Raw genomic sequence first — 26,025 nt, 5'->3', positions numbered from 1 at the left:
ACACTGACATTTTTTAAACCTTTTATTGAAACCAACAGTGCCATCTACAGGACACAAAAATACAACAACTGGTTCATGAAGCAAATTTGAAGCTTCGTTTTCCCAACACTACTCGGAACAACATAGCATCATGATTATTTCAATAAATATCCCGGGAATCAAAGCAAGTATTTTACGAAAAGCATTTTTTTTTTACTTCTGAACATCTATTTATTGTGTTGAATTTGTGACTTCAGCCCAGCACCAAGAGTCCCCAGAGAAAAGTCAGACAGGAAGCGCAACAGTACCGGACTTAATTGCGTTTGCTTAAAAATCTGCGTATATCGTCTGACTATCTATTTGAATATTTAATGTGAAGCGCTTCGAGGGTTTTGTGACATCTTTTTTATTTTCCTGTATCGTGTCTAGTTTGCTTTCAAAGTCAGTGACTCATAAAATTTCATTTTCTCCAATCGTAGCCGAGAAATGGAATTAAATGAATGGTCTGTGTACTTTCAGTATGTCACAAGGATGCATGTAAATATGTGCAATAAATATGTAGCTTTTGTTGAGTGATTAAATTATTCAAGGATTTGCATTTAAATATTTCAATGAATGATTCTCCCGCTTTATAGAATTTTTCAATGCCGATACAGTGAACGAGGAGACACTGGGAAAGCGAAGCCAAGATTTTGAAGGAGATGTTGATTGAATCAGACGGAATCATTGGCAACGAGTTTAGTCTCGACTGTATTAACAAGGTCATTCCACCAGAGACATCCCAGACTCCAACTAATTCAAGTCTGCCTTTGGATTTGCTTTTTACAAATGCTGTTACCCTCCATGGTTTCAATCTGCTGTTACTATCTTGGACATCCGTGGAAATAGAACATCTCTCATCACAGCAATAATTGAGTCACAGTGGCTGAATCGCTGTGAGAAATTAAAAAAATAAAAAATAATAATTTGTGTCATCTGTCCTTATGTCGTAACAGTAGACTATTTATGAAATTTATGTTTAAAATAAATAAATAAATAAAATCCTGTCTAGCCCCATCTTATGTCTCTAATATTATTTTTATTTATGAAACATTTCATGCAGTGGCAAGAATCAGAGACTTGCAGCAGAAGGTGCGACCGATGCATTGCAGTGAGCGCACATTCACACTCAAGCTGTGTCTAAATTCACAGGCTGGGTCCTCCGAAGGCCAATTAGCAGGCTGGGTTCTTCCGAGCCTTCGAAGACTTTTCTCCTCATGTAGCCTCCGCGGACAGCGTAACCCGTGAATTTGGACAGGCATAATTCGCTGTGTTCAAATTAATAGGCCACGTTCTCTAGTCGTCGAATATGGCGGCCACGTGACATCACTTCCGACAAATCTGGCCGCGTTTCCATGGAGACGGGCCCTGTGCGAAGGCTATGAAAATGCAACGTTCATAAACTTCACTGCTTCGCTCTTCTTCTACGCCATACGTGGGCAAACTTTTTGATTGGCGGGCCACAATGGGTTCTAAAATTTGACAGAGGAGCCGGACCAGGAGCAGATGGATGGAGTGTTTTGGTAACCTCACTTCATCTGAGAAAAAAAAATACATTTAATTTTAAATGATAGTGGAAAAAAAAGCATTACAACCAAATATGTCTTTGACACGCCACAGTATTTAGAAAACAAAACATTAACAACGTTAATTCATTTAATTTATTTCAAGTTCGGCGGGCCGGATTGAAACATTTAACGGGCCGCATGTGGCCCCCGGGCCGTAGTTTTCCCACACCTGTTCTACAGTCGACGTTTGGACAGTGTACTTTAATTTGCTTTTGTATTTAATCTTAAAACATCACTTAGAGTCACAGGACAATTGAATGCGCTACGTCTCAGTCTGAAACCAATAATGACAAGTACGCTAGGTGGAGAAATAAATTACTCAGCTGTATTTATAGGCTCAGATTGCACCCTTCGGGTGGAGCCGTTAATCTACTAATTGTCTCCGGAACCAACTAACCCTTGGAGAGAGTGACTCATATGATGTGTTGACCGAATATCGAGGCAAAAACAAAACATGTTATAACACAAGGGGAGATGAGGAGTTCTTATTCTATACATTGGCGTCGTGACAACCGGAAAAGGAAAAAAGCAATTGAAATGTTGTTTATCTTGTCATTCAACTAAATAACATGTCCCAAAAACAAACAAGGTCTAATTAATCCCCAAATGTAATAATGCGACACACTGGAACATGATGACTTCATTGAAGCTCCGAAGGGGAAAATTGAGGCAGAAAGCTAAACAACAGTCTGTTTGTTAAAAAGTCTGCTTATATACTGGTGGGTATGGATTAAGAAGATTCAAGCTGTCAAAATGCTGAAGGTCATATGGATTAAGTTCTTATGAATTTGTACCAAAGTCAATCTTTGCACACTACAAAAAAAAAATTAAAAATCGGTCCAAGTGCTTGAATGGAATATGAGTAAATGTGACAAGAACGATCATTTTCATGATTATTGAGGACATTAGGCAAATTATCATTAAGATTTTGATGATTGACTTTTAAAATGGAATCAATTGTCATTTGTGCATCACGCAAAACAGTAAAAGTAATGATTGATGGATTTAGGCATACTTTAAAAGGCATCCATAATCTTAACAGCGAAATAGCCAATTTCGTTGCTATGGACAACCTCTGTTTATTTAGGCAGGATTATATTAAGACGTTATCTCCAATCTTTTTTTTGCCATAAGGCAGCTACAAGATAAGCATAAATACAGTCCCAATGTCACCATGTAAATCATCATCACTTAATGGTCGAGCTACAGAGGCTGTGTCCACACAGCACATTTAATTTCCTGTCTCTTGTCTCGTCTCATTGTTCTCGAATCATTAAATTGTACTAACAAGTAATAAGTGTCAGATATAATCCATATTTAGAATCCACACACAAAACAAGTCCCGTAGTGTTTTTTTTTTTTTTTTTTTGCAGCGAGCGTTACTCGCTTCCGACATTAGTGACAGATTGCCCATCTCTGTTTCGTTTACACACTTGACAGTTATCTAGTGATGTGTTTTATGAACATGGCTAGTGACGGGTAAATGAAGCTTCAAATCTGCTTCATGAAGCAGTTGTAGTATTTTTGGACTCCATTAGATGGCGCTTTCTGTTCAACATTGGGCTGAAAGCAAACTGACGCCATTTTTTTAAACCCTTTATTTAAACCAACAGTGCCCTCTACAGGACTCAAAAATACAACAACTGGTTCATGAAGCAAATTTGAAGCTTCATTTTCCCATCACTAAACATGGCGCCCATTTTATAAAATCGTTTTTAAAGTGATTTAAATGTACATGAATAATAATGAAGTTTGCAAAGTAATTATAGACAACATTTGAACTCTTTTACTGTCGCAAATGGCGCACAGATGTGAAGTATCGACAGACTTCTACATGAATGGACTGACAATAGCGCTTGCTCTTTGTCTGAAGATGTGAAGCCACCGGCAATGCATTGATTTCTCCACAGTGTTTCCACATTATTTTTTATTTTTTTGTCTCCGCAATGAAAATCCCACTGCGTATTGCATACCGTTGTAGCTATAAATCCGGGAGATTTCCTCGGAAAAAATGCTAATTAAAATGATCTCTTTTTAAGCTATAGCTGTGAGTGCATCATGTTGTCAGAACCGCAAACAATGAACCATGTAAGAAAGCCCGCTGTGAAATGTTCATCTAACCTCTGTCAGTCACAATTAACAAGAATGAGATGTATTACTCTGAAAGGTCGATGCAAACAGTAACGTTCAAATAACTTATTTGAGAGATTCTCATTATTCCATATATGGAATGTTCAGCGAAAAAAAAAAAACTGAAGTCTGTAACAGTTGTAACGTAACATGGCTACCATTTGGCTTTAGTCGCAAGAGGCCAATTGATAGTCTATTCTGCTCATGTGAGTCCCAAGTTACGCGGGATTATTTCCCAGCAGTGTGCCACTTGTCTCTTAAACTCGTCACTTAAACACTTTACTGCCTCAGCTGGCTGTGAGAGGTTTTGAAGCACGCCAGGACTGATTTCCCGCCTGAGAAGGAACAACACTGAAAATTGGCTTCTGAGAAAATTAAACAAAAGGTGGTGGTTTTGCATACATAAAAAGAACATTGTAATAAATGAAACATACAACAACAATAACAACAAAAATTGTGCTAGTTATTTAATAATAAAAAAATCAGTCTGTACTTGCATGATTTTGACATCACAGTTAAAACCAATCATGGGCCAATTTTAGTGCTTCAATGCCTATTTATTAAATGTATTAGTTGTACTTTCCGTTTGTTTAGTTAGTCATTGTATTATATATCATTACAATTGTAATTTGACTTTACTTAAATCCGCCTCAGTTTGAGTACATGACACATTTTGGTCCTCATTAATCACTGTAGACATGTTTTTCACCCATGTGAGGACTAAACTGCCCAAATGTCAAACAGTGCCGAGTGCCTAAACTGAGCCAACGTTCCATGACCAAGATGTGAGTTCAAAAGCAGTTGAAATAAATGTTGATTAATATTCTCATCAACGGGCTAGTCAGCGACCTCCAGCTCAAGGTCATTCCCTGCCAGTATGGTGACATTGCACATCCCTAAAGCCAGATTCCGTAAGAATTGGACTGCCAAGATCCCCACCTTCAGGCTTCACCCAGTTTATCCTTGGCCCCACTCAAGGCTGGTAATCCCATGAGACGAGGCACCAACATTTTCTTTGAGCTGTGCTTTTTAATTTGTCTGCTCAGTAAAAGTGTATCCAACTGTTTCTTTTACGTTTTGATGTTGAAATGTCCACAACAGCCATAAGAATGTTAGGATGTTGCATCTGAACATTTAACTCTCACTAGCAATTTATTAGATGTCGCTCAATAAAAATTTGCATAAATTAGGACTACCAAAATTATTGGCGGACATTAAAAGTTTACTCTACCCTGTAATTAATTCAACAACACCCCTGTAAGATGTAACAAGATGTCCAGGAACTCACCAGTAGTGATGGGAAAATGAAGCTTCAAATGTGCTTCATGAACCAGTTGTTGTATTTTTGAGTCCTGTAGATGGCGCTGTTGGATTAAATAAAGGGGTTAAAAAATGTCAAGTCTGTGTGCTTTCAGCCCAATTTTGAACAGAGAGCGCCATCTACTGGAGTCCAAAAATACTACAACTGCTTCATGAAGCAGATTTGAAGCTTCATTTACCCATCACTACTCACTAGCCAATAGAACGATGACATTCAATCATCCCAATAGTTTTTTTCGCCACCCGATCCTTAAACCAATGAATCCTTCCTCCGAGAAAATTACATTATATTTTAGCAGTTTAGCTTTTCTCCCTTCAGGGAACGCGAAATGATAAGTTTCTCGTCGAAGTATGAGTGTCCTTAAAGTGGGTTATTGTGTTCCAAGAATCATTCGATACTAAGTTGCATGCCTGGTGAATAAATAAAATTGTGTGTCACCCCGATGAAAACATGACAGTAACAGAGGATGATCATAATGAGCACGGAACGCCTTTTTCAAGCTCCTATCTCATTACTCTCCTTGTTTCCTCAATCTCTGTCCATCTCTGTGTCTGTGTTAATGACGAGGTGGAAAATGAGCCTCCGTCTTGCCTTGTTAATATGTCTGGCCTTTGCGGCTGTGATCCAGCATTCAGGAGCCCTGATTGACATTGCAATGCATGATATGTTTACGCGACATTTTCATTTCAAAGCGAAAACAACAAATGCGTGAGATGAGCACGGCGTTTGGAAAATGGGTCACAGCAGAGATGTTGATAGTTCTATTTTGCCCCCCAGTGGCATCCACAGTGCAGACGCCGACACATTATCTACACGCTGTTGACTTTCTTCCACAGTGAAGTGGTGGGTAAAGACTGGGTGCGTAAAATACATGCAAATGTGACATATTACAACATATAATGTGTATTTCACATTTGTACTGTTATTCCAGACACAAATGCTGCCTTTTGTTTCACATCCTTCTGAAGCGCTCAGAGCTGGATGACTCATGCTAAAGCCACAACGCACTATTTATATATTCAAGGGAGAGAGAGGGAGAGAGAGAGAGAGAGAGAGAAAGATAGAGAGAGAGAGAGAGAGAGAGAGAGAGAGAGAGAGAGAGAGAGAGAGAGAGAGAGATTGAAAACCACGTTTGAAAATATTTGTGGATACGAAAAACACGTGAAAATCATCGCTGTATTTCTGTGAATAATTTTTATTTATTTATTAATAATATCTTTTAGCAAAATGTCTCCCCGTACTAGCCCATACTGAAGCGTTTCAGAAAATACTCCTACGACCTTATTGTTTAATTTACAATTTAAATGTCTGAGGAAATGAATGAAATGATCACATTCAAATTTTGAAAATATAATTTTATGCCACCCGCATACGTGTGGTCATAGAGAGCAATTTCCAAAATGACCAAAAAGAAATGATCAATACAAAGACTTTTCATGATGAAAATTCTATAAATAATGATATCGACAATTTTTATTTACTTCTAATTTACAAACAAACCCATTACAACATTTAACGTAATCTTAAAATAAAAACTCACGTTTTTCTCTTCAACCAACATATGCCACCTTTTTTTATCGAGCTTTCCAATGACAGTGATCATTTGTCTTGACTTCCCCGTATTATTACCTCCTAATTACCCAACAGCCGTGAAAACAACATGATGCTGTGGTCAAGTTTAACCTGGAGAGCAAACGCCTAAATGACTTCCCCCCCCCCTGATGGAAGTGGCGACTGTCTTTCATCAGTATTCCTTTCTGCTCGCTACGCCGGATGTCCTCTATAATGTCACCTTGCCCTTCCTGTTGCCGTACATCTGTACGACGACGCGGCTCAAGTTTGTCCGGGTGGCGAAAACGTGCCTGAGAGAGGCCAGGAAAACTCTTTTGGGCTGCACGCCTCGTTGTTCTGACAGAGCTGTGAGTTAGCATATCCACCAAAAGATCGAAATTATTCATATTTTCGGATCACCTCATGGTTTTTCTTCTCCATAGTATCCAGCGCCTCACACGCGCGCTGGCCAGAATCCAAAAGCGTGTGCCGGCTATCCACCACATTTGTCCCTTCCAGCTGAAATGTTAACTTGGGTGTAGCAATTAAAAATGAAAAATTGAAAGTGCTTTGCTGCCACTTCGCTGTGAAAATGGAACATTGATTTTTAATCCCAGCTGCCAGAATTTGTGTTGAGTTGGCTTTTGTAGCAACACGGCAGTTTGTTGGTGAGAATATTTTTTTCCCAGATTTATGACTTCACCGTCTTGAGTTTGATTCAGTCCTCGAACACACTTAGAAATCAAAAGGTTGATAGCTAATTTGCGAGAAGATTAGCGTTGCTCCGTTAGAATGTGACGAATACTTTCAACATTGCGTTGTTTCAACGTTGTCATTTTGGTTTCTTTTTCGTTCTCTTTTTTTACACATCATTTTTTTTTCTCCTGGTGCGGCAGCAGAAGTCAACACTGCTAAGCCAGGCTGTGAAAAGCACCATTCATTGCCTGTCTGCAATTTCCAGACCATCCGGATGAAAATGCGAGGACATCAGCAGTACATTTGGGGGAGAGAGTTAGACTATTTTTTTTTGTCTGAATTTGGAGTGAATGTTTTTAGGTTAAAAAAAAAAAAAAATCGTATTTTTGATCAATCATGAGAAATTGCCTACAAATCACCGGCCACCCCAACGACCAATCACGGCTCACCTGTCTTTTGAAGATGAGCTGTGATTGGTCATTACCTGAGCCTAGTGATGGGTAAATGAAGCTTCAAGTCTGCTTCATGAAGCAGTTGTAGTATTTTTGGACTCCAGTAGATGGCGCTCTCTCTTCAACATTGGGCTGAACTGAACGCACACTGACTTGCCATTTTTTAAACCCTTTATTTAAACCAACAGCGCCATCTACAGAACTCAAAAATACAACAACTGGTTCATGAAGCAAATTTGAAGCTTCATTTTCCCATCACTATAAATCGTAATTTCTTCATGCGCATCCTATATGATAAATAAAAATAAATTAAAACAATAAATAAATGAATTTCAAGCAGTGGTCATTTAATATCTTCCTTTAATTTACAAGTTAAACAAAGCATTTGTTCATTAGTCCAAAAATAAAAAAAAACAAGACTTTTTATGTGCAATGTCCCATCTCTCATATCTTAAAAAGAAAGAAAACCAAAGAAACATTTCCGAAATACAGCCACAAAAACACTCACGCAATCAAAGCTTATACATCTGTTGTTCTGGATGACGCTGGCTCTCATTAGATTACGGCGGCGTACCTATTGTTCTTGGCTGGTGATTGTAAATGAACAAATGCAGCCACGCTCTGACTGAGTACCTCATTAGCGGAGAGAGGAAATCTAGGTCATCCCGATCACAATACCTCCCTCCCAGTTGGCAAGTTGCACTCCCTTCCTCATATGGACCGTCAGGCGGGTTTTCATCGAGAAAATCCATTATGATGCAATTACGACAACAACTACAATCCATTTGAACCGATAACGGCGTTTATTCAACTCTGTAAATATTTATAATTTCATCATGTGGTTCACATTGTGAGCCGTAACTGGGATAATCTTGTTTTTCTTACTCGAGCGGCACTACAAACAACGGTTTAGTAATCCCAGTTGGGAGTTTGATCCTGGAGTACGTAGATAATGGCTGACACCTGGGGCCGCATCTTGAAATCTGCACGGTAAATATTGATGTTTTTTTTTTTTTTTTTTTATCCTTAGCAGAGCCCCTATGTCAATCTGAACAATATTTCATATTGATCACATTTGAAGGTGCTTGAGTAAATGTCGTTTGATAGCGCAGGTGATGGCGTGGGGTGACCTCATCAACCTGCGATAAGACAGAAATGGGAGACGGAACTCTGAATAACGTCTGTGAGAACTAGATGGGATTCATTTGCTGTTCTCTTGCAGGGGCCCACTAAAATGGGAGGGGGAAAAAAAACACGAGATTGTGTTCGTTAGTCTTGGCAAGCGTGACCGGAGCATGATTCAGTGTTGATGACACTGGCGAGCCGGTATTCATTTTTTATAATTTTTTTTTTTTTTGATTGATGCTGATCTGTGATCGCTCAAGCTTGTCTGATCAAGCAGCGCGCACACACCTCAGCAGTGAGACATTGATATTCATAAAGAAATAGACAACACATTTGCCCTAATTAGGTCTTAATGGTACCTGATCACTTTGCCACACAATTATGAAAATCTCAGGGCTGGAACTACGGTCAGGACAAATTGAGTTATATCGCCGAATAAGATAAAAGAAGCATGTTTATCTACCGTGTCTCTTGAGTCAACCTCCTGGCTAATTCATTTAGTATTTCCACTGTCGCGTTTTCATTTCCACCAGCTGCAAAATATAGTCCCAGCAGATGTCAGTGTTATCCAAGCTATTCGAAACTCAACACTCTTCCGCAAGCGCAAATGCTACAATTGTTTGCATGGACAAAATACCGTCTAAATTGCTGACAGAATCCCAAAAGTTGCTCTCAAGTATGCTCAGAAGTGATTTCCTGCGCAAACACTGTAAAGCAGCAAGAGGAATACAAGGAGCCGGGGAGAGAACATCACGTCAAAAAGTGTTTGTAATATGTCTGATTTATGAGCCTGCTACCCACATCGCTAATAAAACCATAAAACTGTCAAATATCAAAAGGCAGCAATAAAAGCTCCGATGTGAGCAATAATACATATGGAAAGCATAATTTTTTTTTTTTTTATGATATTACGTTGTTAAATGAGCAAAATGCTTTTGTGCACCTCTGGAGGCGTGGATCCCCCAGAGGAGCCAAAGGGGTCGGGTACAATGTGGTGTACCTTTTTTTAACTTTCAAGGCCGATAAATTTGATTTGTTTTGGCTCGCTGCAGCACACATCTCTCTCTCTCTCTCTCTCTCTTTCTGATGTGCTGGTGACCCTGCCTGCAGAAGCAGATTGCCTCGCCCACAGCACCATTTGATTGGTTCCATGTAGCAGCCAATTAGCAGTTTAACTACCTGTTTGTTTTTTCACCTCAAGTCACACGCACTACAGGAGAGGTCCCACGAGCATAAGAAGGAAAGGAAACAAATTTTGCTGACATTTTAAGAAATGTCAGTCTACGACAACTCACAATTGATCAAGAAGACATGAGCCTGGGAGCTCTGTGCACGTTGTGTTTGACTTTTAGATCTAACAAAGCTTTTATATTGTAAATTGTGAATCTATAGAGTACTTAGTCGAGTCCCTAAGTCAAGTTTTGGAATTTTTTTTTTTTTTTTTTCAAAATTTTGGCACCATTTTAGCCATTTTTCAACAAATTAATATCAGCTTCAAATATTGATTATCGGCTCCCATGACTACTAATAATCGGTATCAGCTGGGATAAAAACATATCGGTCTATCACGAGGGCTTTTTTTGTATCAAACAAGTTAGAGTAGCCACCTTTTTTGGTGTCCTTGTCCCGCCGACGACACCATCGACAACTCGCGGCCCTACTCGACTCTCTTTTTTTGGGGACATACATCCTATCCGGGTCAGAAAAAGTCACCCGGTTCTTGAAGTCATGGATTAGTTGGTTCTATTTAGGTTGGTTCATGATTATTGTAGCTCTTTTCTATAGCTCAAAAATCGGAGTTTTGGAATGACCAAGCCAGACTCCAACCTGGAAGACGACTGCTCACGGGTTTCTACTGGGTCATCCTGTTTGACTTTGCCCCATAGAAGCTGTTCCCTTTTAACAAATAATGACTTCATCATTGTCCGCTCAAAGTCAGAGCCGTAGCAAAAGCAGTGACACGGGCAGTGGCTACATTTCTGGAGGCAAGATGACATAAAATTAAACGTGACACCTCAAAGAGAGAACAGGCCCAGCTGATGTGACCGAAATGAGAACAGAATGTCATTTTTTTTTTTTTTTTACTTTTGTTTTTTATAGGATTTACTCTGAGATTTCAGAAAGGTAAAACTGAGTAATTTAATTGAAATTGAGTCTGTGAGTTAATCACATCTTAAGATGAAAAAAAAAACACACACACAATGAGTAGTAATTTAATTTAAGCATGTAATTTTTTTTTAATCACAAAGACAATGTGAATGTTTAGTGAATGCCATTCCTTGATTTTATGACAAGCGAAACAAGCAGATTTCACACGAAGTGACGCTTAAGGCTGAAGAGCCGATATTTCCTGACGATGTAAGTCGAGGTCATTTGGGTTGGCACGGAATAACACAGCAGACTGAAATCTGGAGGCCATGTTGTGCCCCTGATGAGTTTTCCTAGTAAAACAGAACTAAAGATGATCACATGCTGTCATGTTTCAAAATATTCACATCAAGAAAATTAGGCCGTCATTTCAAGTTCTTCAGAATGGTTCACATAAGCCTCCAATTTGGGAGTCTCTTTATTGCTGCGTCCGTAAATGGCACGTAAGGATTTTCAGCAAGCGGACCGAGATTTCACCCCACATTCACAAATTTTAATCAAGTGTAACATTTTAGTTGTTGTGCTGTTGAATGCTTGTGACACCATTTTGTGTTGTAAAAATATTACAAGTGATAAGGAAACAAATATTCGAGTTCGAGAGTACTTGTGGGAATAATCCCAATTTTTTGTGTTCGTTTAGAGACCACGTCTGCTAGCCATAAAACTCATCCACAACAGCAACAAAAAAACTTCACTACCAAGTTGGACAATTGAGGACTTTTCGCACCACACCTGATTTTCTTTGGCTACGTTCACGCTGCAGGGTGTGATGCCTAGTGATGGGAAATTTTGCAAAATACAGGTGGAGGTGCCAGGCGAGATAAAAACCTCACTGCACGTAGCTTACTAGTTTTCATTGAGCTGAAGAATCTTGTTGGTGTGAGAACGTTTTCTCAGAGGAACAAAAATGACGAGAAGATTCACTGCTCAAGAGGCGTCGGATAAGACCCTGAACATATTTTCTGTCATTCAAGAATGGTCAGAAAACGGAGCAGGTGGAGCATATGAAATGGTTCTTGGACCTCCCCCGAACTCATGGCATTCATTGCCGTCATCGTTTTCCGGGAGGTGATCAAGCTTCCAAAAGTGCAAGACTGCTAGTCAGCAAACCTGGGACACCCAATCATGCCCAGAAACATGCGTCACCTCCGCGTCAACAACACAGACGCGCGCCGTGACCGAGAAATTGCTGTCAAGTTTGCTGCAATTTCGGATGTGTGGGGAGGCGTTTGTCACCGACTGCATTTCATCCGACAATCTTGGCTGTCACATCACCATTGAAGAAGTGCTCTTGCCATCTACGACTCACTTCTGTTTCCTGCAGTAAATTGCAACAAAACCTGACAAGTTTGCCAGCAAATTTTGGGCGGCTTGTGATTTGAAGTCTAAATATGTCTGCAGTATTGCCCCTTATCTTGACAAGGACCCCAGTCGTCTCAGTGGGGAGTGAGTGTCTGAAAGTAGAGCAATGAAGTTGATGGAAGACATTTTGTTTTACATCCCTGTCACTTGCACAATGACTGCGTAGGCTCAACGTGCTGCCGCCGTTAACGAAGTGCTCCGTCTGGCTATTATCCCGCAACATAAAGACAGAAAGATGAAAGAAAAAATAAGTAGGGCTGCAGCTGCTGGAACTAGTAATGGGTAAATGAAGCTTCAAATCTGCTTTATGAACCAGTTGTAGTATTTTTGGACTCCAGTAGATGGCGCTCTCTGTTCAACATTGGGCTGACTGCACGCTGACTTGACATTTTTTAAACACTTTATTTAAACCAACAGTGCCATCTACAGGACACAAAAATACAACAACCGGTTCATGAAGCAAATTTGAAGCTTCATTTTTCCATCACTAGCTGGAACTGATATGGGTGAGACTGCAGAACCAGAACTTGTGTCTTCTGTCTAGTCATGTTTATTGTGTCCACCTGTGTTCGTTTACCCAAGCCCCAGTGTTAACCAATCAGGTCCTTCCAACCCTTTGTGTCTTGGCCAGGTGCTTCCTCGTTGTCTCGTCAATTTGTTTGTATTTAGTTCCCGGTTTTCTTTCACTTCTTGTCAGCTGTGCTTGTCAGAGGTCCATGTCGTCCGTTGTCCTCCTGCCTGTCTCACTTTTTTTTTTCTCAGTCAAGTCATTTGTTGCTTCCAGTTGTTTTGTACTTATTAAATTCGCCTCAAGTTTCCCCTGCCTCGCTTCCCTGCTTTTTTTGGTCCTCCTCCACCTCAACCTCCACGCCACGCTACCTGACAATGGAGGCTTTTCCGATTATGTTCACACCCCACATGAGTGAACTCTTTGGAAAAACAAGCCATGGTTGGAATATTTAGTCTACATTGAAATGGTTAGCTATATCAGAGTAGTTTTGCAGACATTATGACGTCATACCGTCCTTGTATGATAGATAAAAAATATAATTGGAAGAAGATGATGCACAATTAAGAACAACCAAAATTAAACTGAAAAAAAAAAAAATCAAAATTCAGTGCGAATTAATTGACTTCATATAGTCATACAATATAATCTCACTGATCATATTATACTAAAACAATTTGACAGTTTCATCTTTCGAGGGAAAATGTGGAATGGTTGAGGAATGGCTGCGTTTTGTGCCAGGGTATTCAAAATGAGAAACAGATGGAGATAACAGATGGGATTAGTGAATACAAATCTTTCATCAGGGTTGACAATTAACAAGGGATAAATTGACGCATGTTACGATAATCAGATGCATGGCAAAATAATATTTTTCAAATGACTTGCTATGTTGTAAAGAGAGATTTTCCCTGATTAGGAAGATCTCTGAAAAGCAAACAAACCACAAATGAGTGCAGAAATCAATGAATTTACTTTAATACTCTTTTGACAGTGAGGTGACACTGGCACCTCACTGTCACAGATTTGATTTCCATAAATAATAAACAAGGTAGTAAACCAATTCCGTTCTGAGAAAAAGAAACCATGATTGAAGAGTGAAACATTTTTTTTGCAACAAAATACAACTGGTTCGTGAAGCAAATTTGAAGCTTAATTTTCCCATGACTACGGATGTGTACCGGGATAGCAGCCGGAGGGTGGGGGACTGACTGGCAAAAAAGGGTCAAGTGCCCAGCTCCGCATATTCCAATGCCACTATCTTGCATTTTTTTTTTCTTCAAATCAAAAATCGACACATGGTATAACTATATTATTACCCTGGCATTCATTTATTTTGAAGACCTGATTTTTTTCTGGCCGTCGAATTTCATGGCCATGATTCCTGAAGTGTTGCTGAGCAGAAAAGCCGTTGTTGTCTTCATTTGTTAATAACAGCTTGCATTTTGGAATAAGCCTTGACACCTGTTTAACCGCTCCAAACACTATACAACAGTATCAACGCAAATATCGTTTATTCAGTCAACAATAAATACACATTTTAAATTCACATAATCATTTGACTGGTTTTATCCAAGTTAACATATGAAAGCAAGTACAATTCTAGATAAATACACGTTCCTTTATTTTACTTAAACTTGCACCTACAAATGCTGAAGACGTGTTTTTCTTCACATCGCAATCAATAAGATAAACATGCAAAAAAAAAAATCCAACAGCCATTTTTATCGAAACAATTATAATTTAACTATGACATGAATCTTACACATCTTAAATTTACATCACATGGTTTGTGGATACACTGTTAATTTAGGGGCATATTTTCCCATTTAAAAAAAAAAAAAATATATATATATATATATATTAATGCAACTGGCTTGTGCACTTTCCAAGTGCGCTGATTCTCCCATCCAGACTTCCGACACACCCGCCATGCATAACTTGGATATTTGAAGTGGAAGGGTGGCCTTAATTTCCGGTTCGTGGAGTTATCATGAGAAATGTGAATGTGAAAATGTCACACTTGAAAATGTGAAATTAACTTGCGCTGTGGGTTCGGAAGTCATACTTATTCTTTCCAGTTACTTTGGAGGAGAATGTGTCTCCAAATGAACTTATGTGACGGCCGTTTGTTTGGATTTGTCCGGGCCGCATCAAGCATTCCACTCGATAGGGATTTCGAGTGACCCGGTCCTCTCTCATCTTCCTGGGATTTGGCAGCGTGTCTAGTTCAGTAATGTCGTCCGATTTCTTGAATACCGCAAGACATGTCGGGGAACCTCTGTGCTAAACAAACCCCAAAATATACTCCTTCTGTTTTTCTTGAATTGGACTGGTCTCCTGCTATAAAAGTGATTTAATCAGAATACTGTGCTCATGGCCATGATGGAAAAATGAGTCTTGTTCAGTTGTTGCCTAGCAACCATTGCAACAAGCACCTCACTTAACAGATTTCACCTGACATATAAAAAAAGAAAAATCTGACTCATTCTCCTTTCATCACCAATTAATAAAATATAGTGTCCGTGTCAGATAGCAGGGACGAAGTGGGACGTCGGTGAGCAGATATGATGGCATGTCAACACGACTTAACTGGTGGGCCAGTTTTGGCAAGAAAGAAACCCGTACAAGATTCCAGCCTCTTCCGCACACAAATAGAGGGTTCGTGTTTCCGAGCTGAACATTCTGCACTTATTACAATCAGTTTGGCATGTTATTTCATATTTATTTTTTATTTAATGTTAAATTAGTTTAATTGATATATTTAATTACCACATTTAACAGACTATAAGGCACATCTGCATATAAGCCGCAAACAAAATTCAAGATTTATTTAGCGCATTTTCTGAACTATAGAGCGCCCCTACTAGTGAAAGAAAAATCCACAGAAAAACCGCACCGTTGTATTAGCCGCATGGTTCAAAATCGAGGAGAAAAGTAGCGGCTCATAGTCCAGAAAATACGGTAAATTATCTGTTATATTGCACTGGAGAGGGGAGCTCTCCAATCTCGTTGTTCACGAAGTACAAAGACAATAAAGGGCGTTCTGATTCTGATTCTGATGAGACCTTCCGCATCTGTGTGGTTGATAATGCTCCATGGGCCCTTGTGTCGATCTTTCTGCTCTCAAATTTGTTAGACTGACTCACAATCCTCTGTCTGGTCATACAGACTCCGTCATATTGTAACATGGATTCAAGAAAAAAAGAAGACATGGCTAAAGTTCTAAAACTTATTTCATGGTTGCTCCACCCATTTCATGAAGGTGCATAAGTGACATAATTAAGTCAATGGGAGAATCTATGCCGCTCAAAAATTGCGCAGCAATGCAACTTTTCGGAATTAAGCACATGAGAAAATATGCCCCCTAAGGGAGTTTAAAGCCTTCCTTCCCCCAACTTTTCACAACGAGTGAGTCCATAGGAAGCCTAGTAATGACTAAATGGTGGAGTCTCCTTCAACTCATGGTACCCCTGGTGGTTTGGCTCTGTGAAGAGACAGAGAGGTAGTTAGAATGACTACAAATCCATCTCTTCTACATTCACCCGTGGAACAGTATGGAATTGTGGAAAACAACAAAGCAGAAAAATACAGAGTAAAATTTGCGCAGAATAATGATCGCCATAGGCACTTGCATATGTCTACAATTTTGCATTGACAGTTATCAATTTCACTTAAATATTTTCTGTACATCCCAACTAATGTAGGTTAAAATAGCCACTAGAAGAATGCGTTTAAGTGTGTAGATCAGTGTTACGGTACCCAAACTCATATTCTCCTCCACCATTGGCCTCTGTTCATTGCAGTTTACAATTCGTCCCTGCGCCGCTCCCAGAATAGTCATCATATCCACAAGGTTGAACTTTCCTTCCTCTTTGGCTTCCTGCACCTCCTCGGCCAACTCCATTGCGGCCTCCTCCCGTTCTTCCATCTCCTCTTGGCTCAGCATTGCGTTCAGTCCTTGTCCTGCTGTCGTTTTACCAACCATCGGGGGTGCTAGAGAGCACAAAGCCCGAACCTTCCCATATGACTTGAGGTGTGCGACATTTGCCCGTAGGAAGAGCAGGAGCACATTGAGATCATTCAGGGGACATCCCAGCCTGCGTTTGTTGAGAACATCCAGGGCTGGAAGCACCTCATATACAGAGATGAAGGTGGTGTCCCAAACGAAGAGCCTGATGACACTGAAAAGGACGATTGGTGCCAACAGAACATAGATGGCCCCATTAGCCACACTTATAACCTGAAAGACCAGCTGGCCGATCATTTTGCATTGAACCAGCTCAGGAATCCAGTTCTGATCCTTGAGCATGCCGCCACGCACAAAACAGCTGAACTCATCCTGCAGGAATGCGGACAGGTGGAAGTAGGCAAGATAAAGGCAGGCAGCCGTCATGAAGGTCAGCAGGAGGAAGCCTCGCAGGAAAAGCATGCTCACGAGGAAGTAGGAGTTTTGCTTGCAATGCATGTATCTCTCCAGTAGGGGGTACTCAAAGTATCGCTTCCTCTTTGCTCTGCACGTGAACACAAAGAGAAAAATATGAGCTCTTCCACATTCATGTTTATACACGGCTGCACATGATTTCCTGGTGGGAAGCGGGGACATTCTACATTTAGCTGCTCACCACATTACCCAGAGTAGTCAGCCGCTAATTTATGGAAACCTTTCCTTATCGTTACACTTATCGTTTATTTATATGTTTCCATTTATTTTGTTCTGTCGTTGAGTCAGTTTTTTTATTTATTTATTTTTAAATTTATTTATTTTATATATATATATATATATATAAAATATATATATAAAATAAATATATAAATATATATATATATATATATATTTGTATTTTAATTTTCATTTAATTTATATTATTCAATTTACATTTATGTAATCTATTATTTAATAATAAAGACAATTGGACATAAGAACCGAATTTTCCCCGTCTTGCCAGCTTTCACAAATATTTACTGTATCTAATTAACCAATTTGATCTTAGCTCTATTCATGACCTCACATCAAAACGTAAGTAAAGTGAAGAGTGCTCCCCAACTGCTGAACCTCATCCATGAATTTCAAAATTCCATCATCCAATGTTAACTTCACCTTATAGATATTGGAATCGCTACAGATTCTTGTGGTTGTGCAAGTCCTACTTTTCATGAACAGTTTGATAGACGCTCTTTTCTTTAACGTGTTACTATGCCCCACTGCACACAAAATGTGGTCCATAAAGATACGGTTGAATGAGAAGTTGACTGGCTTGCACAAGCCTTGACCTCGCCCTCATTAAACAACTTTAGGAATGAACTACAGCAGTAATTGGGAGTCATTCTGGTGTGGATGAATGGACAAAAATCACAAAGATACATTTCAGAATCTTAGAGAAGATCTTCCTAGAAGTTGTCTTAGCTGCTGAGGGGAGTCTTTTCATTTTCGGTTTATGTATTTACAAGTCAACACATTTAATAAAAGCGCCAGGTCATCATTTCTTACCTCTGCAACTCTGCCTGAAATGTCAACGGGTTCTTGGTGTTCTGCCGCAAATCCAGGATGTTCTGAGCCAATCGGATTGAGCGATTGTACGACATATCCAGTTCATCAATTATGAAGAGCAGGTCTGAGCCCAGTGAAGGCACAACAAGCTGGCGCCAGATGAGAGCCGGCAGGTACATTAACACTGCCATCGCCAGGAGAGAATACGGGAACATCTAGAGAAACGTGACAGACGGAACATCGAAGAAGATAAAATTTTAGGCAGCAAAAGCAATGACAGTCCAATTTCTTTACAGCTTGTTATAATACTTTCGGCGAGTGATGGGAAAAATGAAGCTTCAAATCTGCTTCATGAACCAGTTGTTGTATTTTTGAGTCCTGTAGATGGCACTGTTGGTTTAAATAAAGGGTTTAAAAAATGACAAGTCAGTGTGCTTTCAGCCCAACGTTGAACAGAGAGTGCCATCTACTGGAGTCCAAAAATACTACAAGTGGTTCATGAAGCAGATTTGAAGCTTCATTTACCCATCACTACTTTTGGCTTCATTTGTGACAATGCAATATTTACCAACAAAACTATCAGCTTGATAATGAAGGAGGACAAGAAAAGTGTAATAATCACTTTGTTCTACAGACTCCAAATTTATATAAAGCGCATGATCAAATCAAATAAATTTCACTCACTTTGTGCACCCAAAGGGAGCGCTCCTCAAAGTTCCCGTTGCTATCAAACTCGTGATGCATGAGGGAGTCCCAGCAGTATGTGTCAACATAGCTCGCCTGCTTCAATGTGAAATTGCTGGGAGGAAAACAGCTGATCTGCGGGCCTGCCAATAAAAGAAAGCAACATTATCAGTAACACAATCTGCTAAAATGGCAAATCAGAGACTCATTTTGATATGTCAATAAATTGCACAACCCACGCAAAAATACAACAGCTGTAAATTTAGCAAAAAAAAGTAAGCTTGTGAAAATCGGTTGAGAATTGAGCAACGGAAACGTCAAAGTCGCCTCTGCATAGGAATATCAAAATCTCGTCATTTTCCGTTCAGATCTGTGGCCAGGAGCTTCTAAGTGGAAAGCACGTCGCAGCGGACGCAAAAACCAGCAGAGACGTTAGCGCTTGCAGTCCTAGCGCGAGATCGAATCAAAGCAAACGTTTATTAAATGACTCGCTTCAGGACCGGAACTAATATGTCAACATCAGACTCACTTGCAAATTCATTCACAAAACCGATTGTTCTGGACTGTAGACCATTAGAGATTGTGGAAGATAAAGGGTTAGAAAATGCGCTACAAGCCAACTCCACTTTTCCACTGTCATGGAGAAAGAGGAAATACGATTCTAAAACAGAAAAATAAATCCTAAATGGCACTTTAACTTGTGGTCTGCTCAGTTCTGGCCTGAAGCATTTTCCATTTAGTTTTTTTCGATTATTTTGCATTGCCATGCAATGAAATAGCGCTCAGAAATCACTCAGCCAGCCCTTCTCTCATTGAATGTGACTGTGACGTTTGAAAAATGTCGAGGCACAAAAAAAGCCCACCTTGCACATTATGCCTGCCACCATTCCACGACGAGGGCTCCTTGTGACCTTGCAGAACAACAAATGGCTCGAGGCCTTGAGATGGGGCTAGCTGGTCATGCCTGAATCTGATGCTGTTGACTTTTTTTTTTCTTTAGTAAATCTGGAATACTTGGAAAAAAATGCTGTATAAACAGTCCGCTTCATGCCATTTTTAAAACCATGTGTGATGACTTCCCAAAATTGGGCTTCTTCACCTTGTAGTTAGCTGACGTTCACACAGCCACATATAATCCAAACAACCCACACTCATCTGTCATTTTCCCAATTCTACTCCACCCTTCAAGAGAAACTAAAGAGGGAACACACAAGGGCTGTGCCCCACCAACGCTCACAAAGTGAAACACGGGGCTTCTATTTTTGAAATGTACTGCCTGCTGCTACATCTGCTCTGTAGGAACACTCTCTCTCTAATTAAATCTTGCGATGTCGGCTCGTCTCACTCATTAGAGGTAAATGTTACATGGTCCACATACCGCATTCAACATGCTTATAATTTAAACCAGCGCATGCTAATACTGACACACTTGATATAATCATGCTAGCAGGGAAAAATGCAAATATATATACAGTCCATGGATGAATTCATGGTGGTTAATTTGTTTTTCACTGGCAATTAACCTTTTGAAATTCTTGGCAAATGTCAAGCTTTGTTATAGACATGGCCGAGGAATTGAGAAGCCAGGCGTCGTACTTTTGTGCACTGGAACGTTTGGCGTGACTTACTGCTAACTAGTTGGGAACTTTCCTGCTTCACGGGGACGAAGACGGGCTCATATATCGTTCGTCCGCGATAAAGCTCTAATAGACAAAACTGAAGTTGTTAAATAATGAAACAGAATATTCAAAGAAAAGTCTCCAGATATTAATCATATATCTTCGCTGGTCGATAACTGATACGTCTTAGCATGCGCAAAATATATTGGATTTTTCGGTCGCGTGACGTCACTTCCGGCATCTGCCGAGAGAAAAAAAAAAAAGTAAATAAATAAATCGTGGAAGTGACTACTTTTGGCAAGCCAGGTCACAATAATGTTGATTTATTTTTTATTTTTGAACTTTTTGGATTTACTTGTGTTTTAACTACTTAATAATAGAGATATAAAGGACGATTAAGCGTTTAGTTTTCCCATTTATTTATCATTAAATCAAGTCTAAATAATTATTACACATACATCATTTGCTTACGGTTGAATTTTGGATCCCACATTCATAGAGGACACAATTACTATGCTTTAGAATAAATAATGAATAAATATAATTTGGGACAAAATCAAATGGAAAGCAAACCAATCGAGATTTTCTTACCAAGGGACACCTCGCGAGCAAAGGCCATGGAGACCAGCAAGAGAGGGAGGCCAACAGATACATATTTGATGACTCGGTCCAAAGGGAGTTCCAGCTCCAGATGGCTGATCCGGTTCAATGCAGCACTGTCCGGCAACAGGGCATCGGATAGCATGGCCTTGGCCGCTAACTTGGCAATGGACATTTTCAAATCCTACATGTCAAAACATGCAGTATAGCTTTGTTAAGCAACAAAAAAAAAAAAAAAAATTTCACAGCACATGAGGCAAAAAAAAACCCAACTTACCGTATGTCGACCAGCTTACTCCAGTGGTGCTCTTGAAAAAAGTAGTAGCTGTGCAAGGTATTGGAAGCTGCCTTATGTATTCTGGGCGTGTTTCAGTAAATGAGAGGTTGGATTTGGGTTGCAGCAGAATCAGCCAGGTCCAAGCCTAATTACAGAGAACACATTTGTGAGCATGCACCCACCCAGATGGCCCTGACTCCAGCAGACCTCCAGTACATTACGCCAGACTCTGCAATTATATGTGTGTAATTGTGCAAGTTTCTCCGGCCTTCAAGCATCGCGGCTCTGTGTCCCTTCAAGTGAGTCAATGCCAGTGGTTTATTTCGCCTCTGTCATTTGACAAACTATTTTTACATGGTGCAGGTTGGACTCTGTTTCTACCGCTTGTATCTGAAATTTACAGTACGCGTTTCATAGAGACACTCACACCGTGCAAAAAAATCTCTTTTGATTGAACGGATATGACATGCATACAAGAATAAAGTGGTGCATGCTCTGGAAGCATGACAAATGAAACAAAAATTGTTCTGACAAGAAATTGGACCAAGCAACAATCTGGACATGGCCTGTAACTAACTGTTATGTGAGCAGCAATTTCCCTTGTTTGGAACTTCTCTCTCAGAGAGGACACATCCTCTGATTTTCGCATGATTGGACAAACTGCAACCACAGGCGGTCATCTTACGTTGCCACTCGCTCAAAGTAGTGGCTCGCTGGTCCACATCGAGATGTGGCTTGGGAATCTGCCTCCCCGTGAGGTGTTCCAGGCATGTCCCAAAAGGAGGAGGCCTCGAGTACAAACGAGGACACACCAGAAAGAAATCTACCAGCTGGTCTGCGAATGTCTTGGGATCTCCCCCATAAGAAGCAGATGAAGTGGCTGGGGAAGTCTGGACCGCACTGAAGAAGGCCAACATTTTACTTTTTGGTCACAAGCAGAAAAGCCAGTGCCCAAAAGGTTTATGACAAAAAGTACACCATCCCTACTGTGAAACAGAGGGGCGCTCAGATATAAAGTGGGTCGTGAGCTAAATCAGTTCAACGAATATAATCAAAACTGATAACAAGATTAATGTGGCATATTATCAGAAAAAAAATTGCATGGGACGCACTTGGACTTTGCTTCAAATCTGCTTCATGAAGCAGTTGTAGTATTTTTGGACTCCAGTAGATGGCACTCTATGTTCAACATTGGGCTGAAAGCACACTGACTTGACATTTTTTAAACCCTTTATTTAAACCAACAGTGCCATCTACAGGACACAAAAATATAACAACTGGTTCATGAAGCAAATTTGAAGCTTCATTTTCCCATCACTAATTACAACAACACCAACAATAACAAAATAGATCATCCACATCAGTCCGTTTACATATTTTAATTATTAAAATTGGTCTATTGAAACACAGTAGATTATGACAAGAAGTGTACAAATGAAATATAAATATTCCCCATTGTCTATCACTTGCGCTGGAAGATCGAGTTTTAAAAAAGCAGTTGTGAAAATAATATTAATGAGAAACATACTTCACAGTCACCACTCAGAACATTAAATATAACATGGGTTGTTTTTTTCTTTTTTTTTTTGTTAGACATCTTCACAATAGAAATTAGTCAATCCCATTTGCGGTTTAGTACAAAACAGAAAGAAAATTCTTTTTCCCCGTTTCTTCAAAATGCTTCACATAAAACTGAATTCACAGCGGACTTTTCGTCCACGACTTGCTCAGTCTTTCGTCTTCATCAAAATGGTTTTCTTCCTGTGAAAAGTCACTTTGAAAATGATGATGGCTTATTCAGTCAGAAATACCAAATTCCAAAATAAATTGTTTGTGCGATTCCACCTGATGTTGAGATGAGTGTGAACAGTTTGCGGGGGCGTTGGTCACTTTTTTTTGCCGCGCTCCCCGTTTCGAACGGCATCATACAATATCACATCAAATATTAGGCTAAGTAGATCTCTAAGGACCTACTGCAGTGTGCAGACAGCCATCATTGTCATGTTGCTTGAGCTACCGTCAAAGCCCAAGTAAAAATAAAACAACTGAAAGCAAAAAAAAAATAAAATAAAAAATTTAATTCAGCAAACCTTTACCCATCAAGACACTTGCGTACTACATTAGGTTTGCTTATGGAGAACAGAAAGGTCAAAGGTCATGCTTAAAAGGCTTTCCGGTAGCTCAAATAAGTGGAAGAAAAATGCTCAGTGTTTTTTCGACCTGAGAACCCATAAAATTTTAACAAGTATTGTGCAGATATTCAGAAATCTCCTCTCGCTTTTGATTAACCCTTTCTTGTGAAAAGTTGAGTAATTACTGTTGGTACCGCTTTTTTTTTTTTTGTCAAGCAAAATAGTTGGCCTGGTTGCGTTTAAAATAAACTTGGTGTGTTTCTGTGCTCTGTGAACTCCGAGGACATTTAAAGTAGTCTAACATGTGAGGCTCTCTGACGCAAAAACTCCTTTCACATTTGATCATGATGAGCATTTTATTTCGTAACTGAAAATGAAAAATGAAATCGAAGACATTTTTACCGTTGTCTTAATATAAATTTCATAAGGGTCATCATGTCGCATTTTATTCCATATTTTCTCAATAGAAGCAGCCCTGATTGATTTGCATGCCGTCAAATGCATATTAAATATGGCAACAGTGCCATTTCGTGTTGAAATCCGAAAATGAGCCACGCGAATGGATCGAGTGAGGTCAACGTCTTGTCTCGTATGTTCCTCCACTCCGACTACTCCAGTTCCTCTCCGTGCTCTATGCTCACATCTCTTCTTCCCACTCCTCCGCTGGGCATTGGCCTTCCCCGATTGTTTTCATTCTCTCCATCCTCTTCCTCTTCCTCATCCTCCATTCCTTCCTCTTCCTCCTCCTCCTCCTCTTCGTCGTTTTCGTCCTCTTCGTCTGTACCATCCATGGAGTCATCAGCTCCCAGCATGGCTTGCTGCATGGCCAGAGTGGCAGAGTCCGATGACAGTGACTGGAGGCTGTCCAGGCTAAGCGGGTCTGACGGTCGAGGAAAAAAAAAAAAATAGCCATTAGTAATGTGACAAAAAAACTAAACAATTAGAATTGGTAAATTGGTTTTAAACCAAATTGAATCGTTTCATGATAAAATGAAAATTGTATCACACCTCATGTATCGAGTTACACATAAAGACGCAAACCAAATCAGTAGAAATGCGTTTGATGTTGCTGATAATTTGTTTTGGGCTTTGGAGCGCTATTACATGTTGTTACATGATAATAGCCATGACAAAAGCTACAGCCGTACCATATTGAATCATAATCCCACGAAATCATTCCATTTGAAATCGTATCATTAATGAATCGCAACGTACACCATGTATCGAATTACGCATATTTTTTAAAAATATTATTATTATTATCATTATGAAATTGAAAGCGGTCCAGGTAATGGATGGATGGATGTTATGCTGTCCCTGCTGTCCTTTCCCTCAGCCGGTTAACGTCTTGCTTCCAAACAATCAATAGTGGCACCTAGTGGTGAAAATGAAAACATGCAGGGTTGAATGAATTTCAATTCATTTTTCTGTGCACAACACAGTTAAGCTTCAGTCATATCATGGCCCAACTTGGAATTCAAGTGCGTTTTAATTGGGTTTAAGTAAAGGAAAATAATTCAATAAATATTGTTACAGACTGCACAGCTCTGGAAATGTGTGTATGTATATTATCATTGAAAGTAGATGGTAATACCGTCTGAATTATTTCCTGTTTGAGATCTGTGCGTTTGCAAAACTCCAGCCACAATGGAGTCGGGCCAGAAACGCTGTGTGGGACGATGTTGGGACTTCATCTTCTTTGCTTTTGGAGCTGGGTCAGGGTTACTGGCATCCAACATGGGCTGGAGGATACGCCGGCGAGCATTGATGAACCTGCAAACACAAGAGAAAACAATGACGTTGCAAGCCAAAATGAGCATTTTGCACCTCACCAAAAAACCACATTGATTTCAATCTGAGAGTTTTTTTTTTTGTTTTTTTGGTCGCTGGTCAACATGCAGCGCACCTGCTAACTAGTAGTGTCGAAAAAAAAAAGAAGAAAAAGCTTTATTGAGTGATATAATTCGTAATATTTATGAATTAGGGTTAGCATCAGCTACAAGTGGAAGTTTTTTTATGAAACGTCATAAGATTTAAATTATAACGCATGGTAAAATCATTATTACGCAAATTTTATGTTAAACAAAAACTCAAATATCAGAAAAAAAACAAGATTTTTTTTTTAAGATCAGCTTTAAAAATATGTTTAGGGCCAAGTCTTCTCTAATTCAAATTTGCTGTTGACCAGTGTTGTCAAGACACCACCAGAAGATGGCGGCATAGGGTAAGTCATGTGTTTGCACAACTTGGAACATCTTACCAGTTATTCACTTGCAAAAGCGTCAAGCTTGTTTGTGCTGCAATTTGCCTTTTCTCATCCTCTGTTGGGTACGGGTGCTAAGA

The 26,025-nt window shown here is 39.7% G+C and overlaps 2 protein-coding genes across 3 annotated transcripts in view; both read right to left on the bottom strand.

Annotated features, from left to right (window-relative positions):
* Positions 1 to 15,616: 15,616 nt before the first annotated feature.
* Positions 15,617 to 21,656, bottom strand: panx3 (pannexin 3). Of its 2 annotated transcripts, XM_088280112.1 has the most exons (6): positions 21,551 to 21,656; positions 21,265 to 21,457; positions 19,055 to 19,197; positions 18,371 to 18,585; positions 16,642 to 17,393; positions 15,617 to 16,366 (listed from the first exon to the last, which is right to left on the bottom strand). In XM_088280112.1, exons 2-6 carry the CDS (start codon positions 21,446 to 21,448, stop codon positions 16,308 to 16,310), a joined length of 1,353 nt encoding a protein of 450 aa, XP_088136238.1. In that variant the 5' UTR covers positions 21,449 to 21,457; positions 21,551 to 21,656; the 3' UTR covers positions 15,617 to 16,307. The 2 variants fall into 2 exon arrangements, with proteins under 2 accessions (XP_088136238.1, XP_088136237.1); XM_088280111.1 differs by having other exon boundaries at positions 15,617 to 17,393.
* Positions 21,657 to 22,925: 1,269 nt separating this feature from the next.
* pknox2 (pbx/knotted 1 homeobox 2) overlaps positions 22,926 to 26,025 on the bottom strand; it is a 47,722-nt gene continuing 44,622 nt past the window's right edge. The window contains exons 10-12 of the mRNA XM_088280110.1: positions 25,943 to 26,019; positions 25,277 to 25,455; positions 22,926 to 24,562 (exon numbers count right to left, since the gene is read on the bottom strand). Coding sequence (XP_088136236.1) covers positions 24,291 to 24,562; positions 25,277 to 25,455; positions 25,943 to 26,019 — 528 coding nt within the window. The 3' untranslated portion in view covers positions 22,926 to 24,290. The remainder of the gene's footprint in view (positions 24,563 to 25,276; positions 25,456 to 25,942; positions 26,020 to 26,025) is intronic.

Source organism: Idiotropiscis lumnitzeri, chromosome 17 (genome assembly GCF_059441095.1).
Source record: "Idiotropiscis lumnitzeri isolate Australia: NSW breed Sydney's pygmy pipehorse chromosome 17, RoL_Ilum_1.0, whole genome shotgun sequence".
Taxonomy (NCBI): Eukaryota; Metazoa; Chordata; class Actinopteri; order Syngnathiformes; family Syngnathidae; genus Idiotropiscis; species Idiotropiscis lumnitzeri.
This window is presented reverse-complemented; position numbering and strand designations above follow the sequence as displayed.

Bases quoted from the DNA above. Each gene is read 5' to 3' on its own strand.
- panx3 (XM_088280111.1), bottom strand. From the start codon at position 21,448: ATGTCCATTGCCAAGTTAGCGGCCAAGGCCATGCTATCCGATGCCCTG. The intron at 18,586-19,054 runs GTGAGTGAAATT...ACGTTTCTCTAG, and splicing joins GCTCCCTTTGGGTGCACAAA to ATGTTCCCGTATTCTCTCCT. The intron at 17,394-18,370 runs GTAAGAAATGAT...GTTCACGTGCAG, and splicing joins TTTCAGGCAGAGTTGCAGAG to AGCAAAGAGGAAGCGATACT.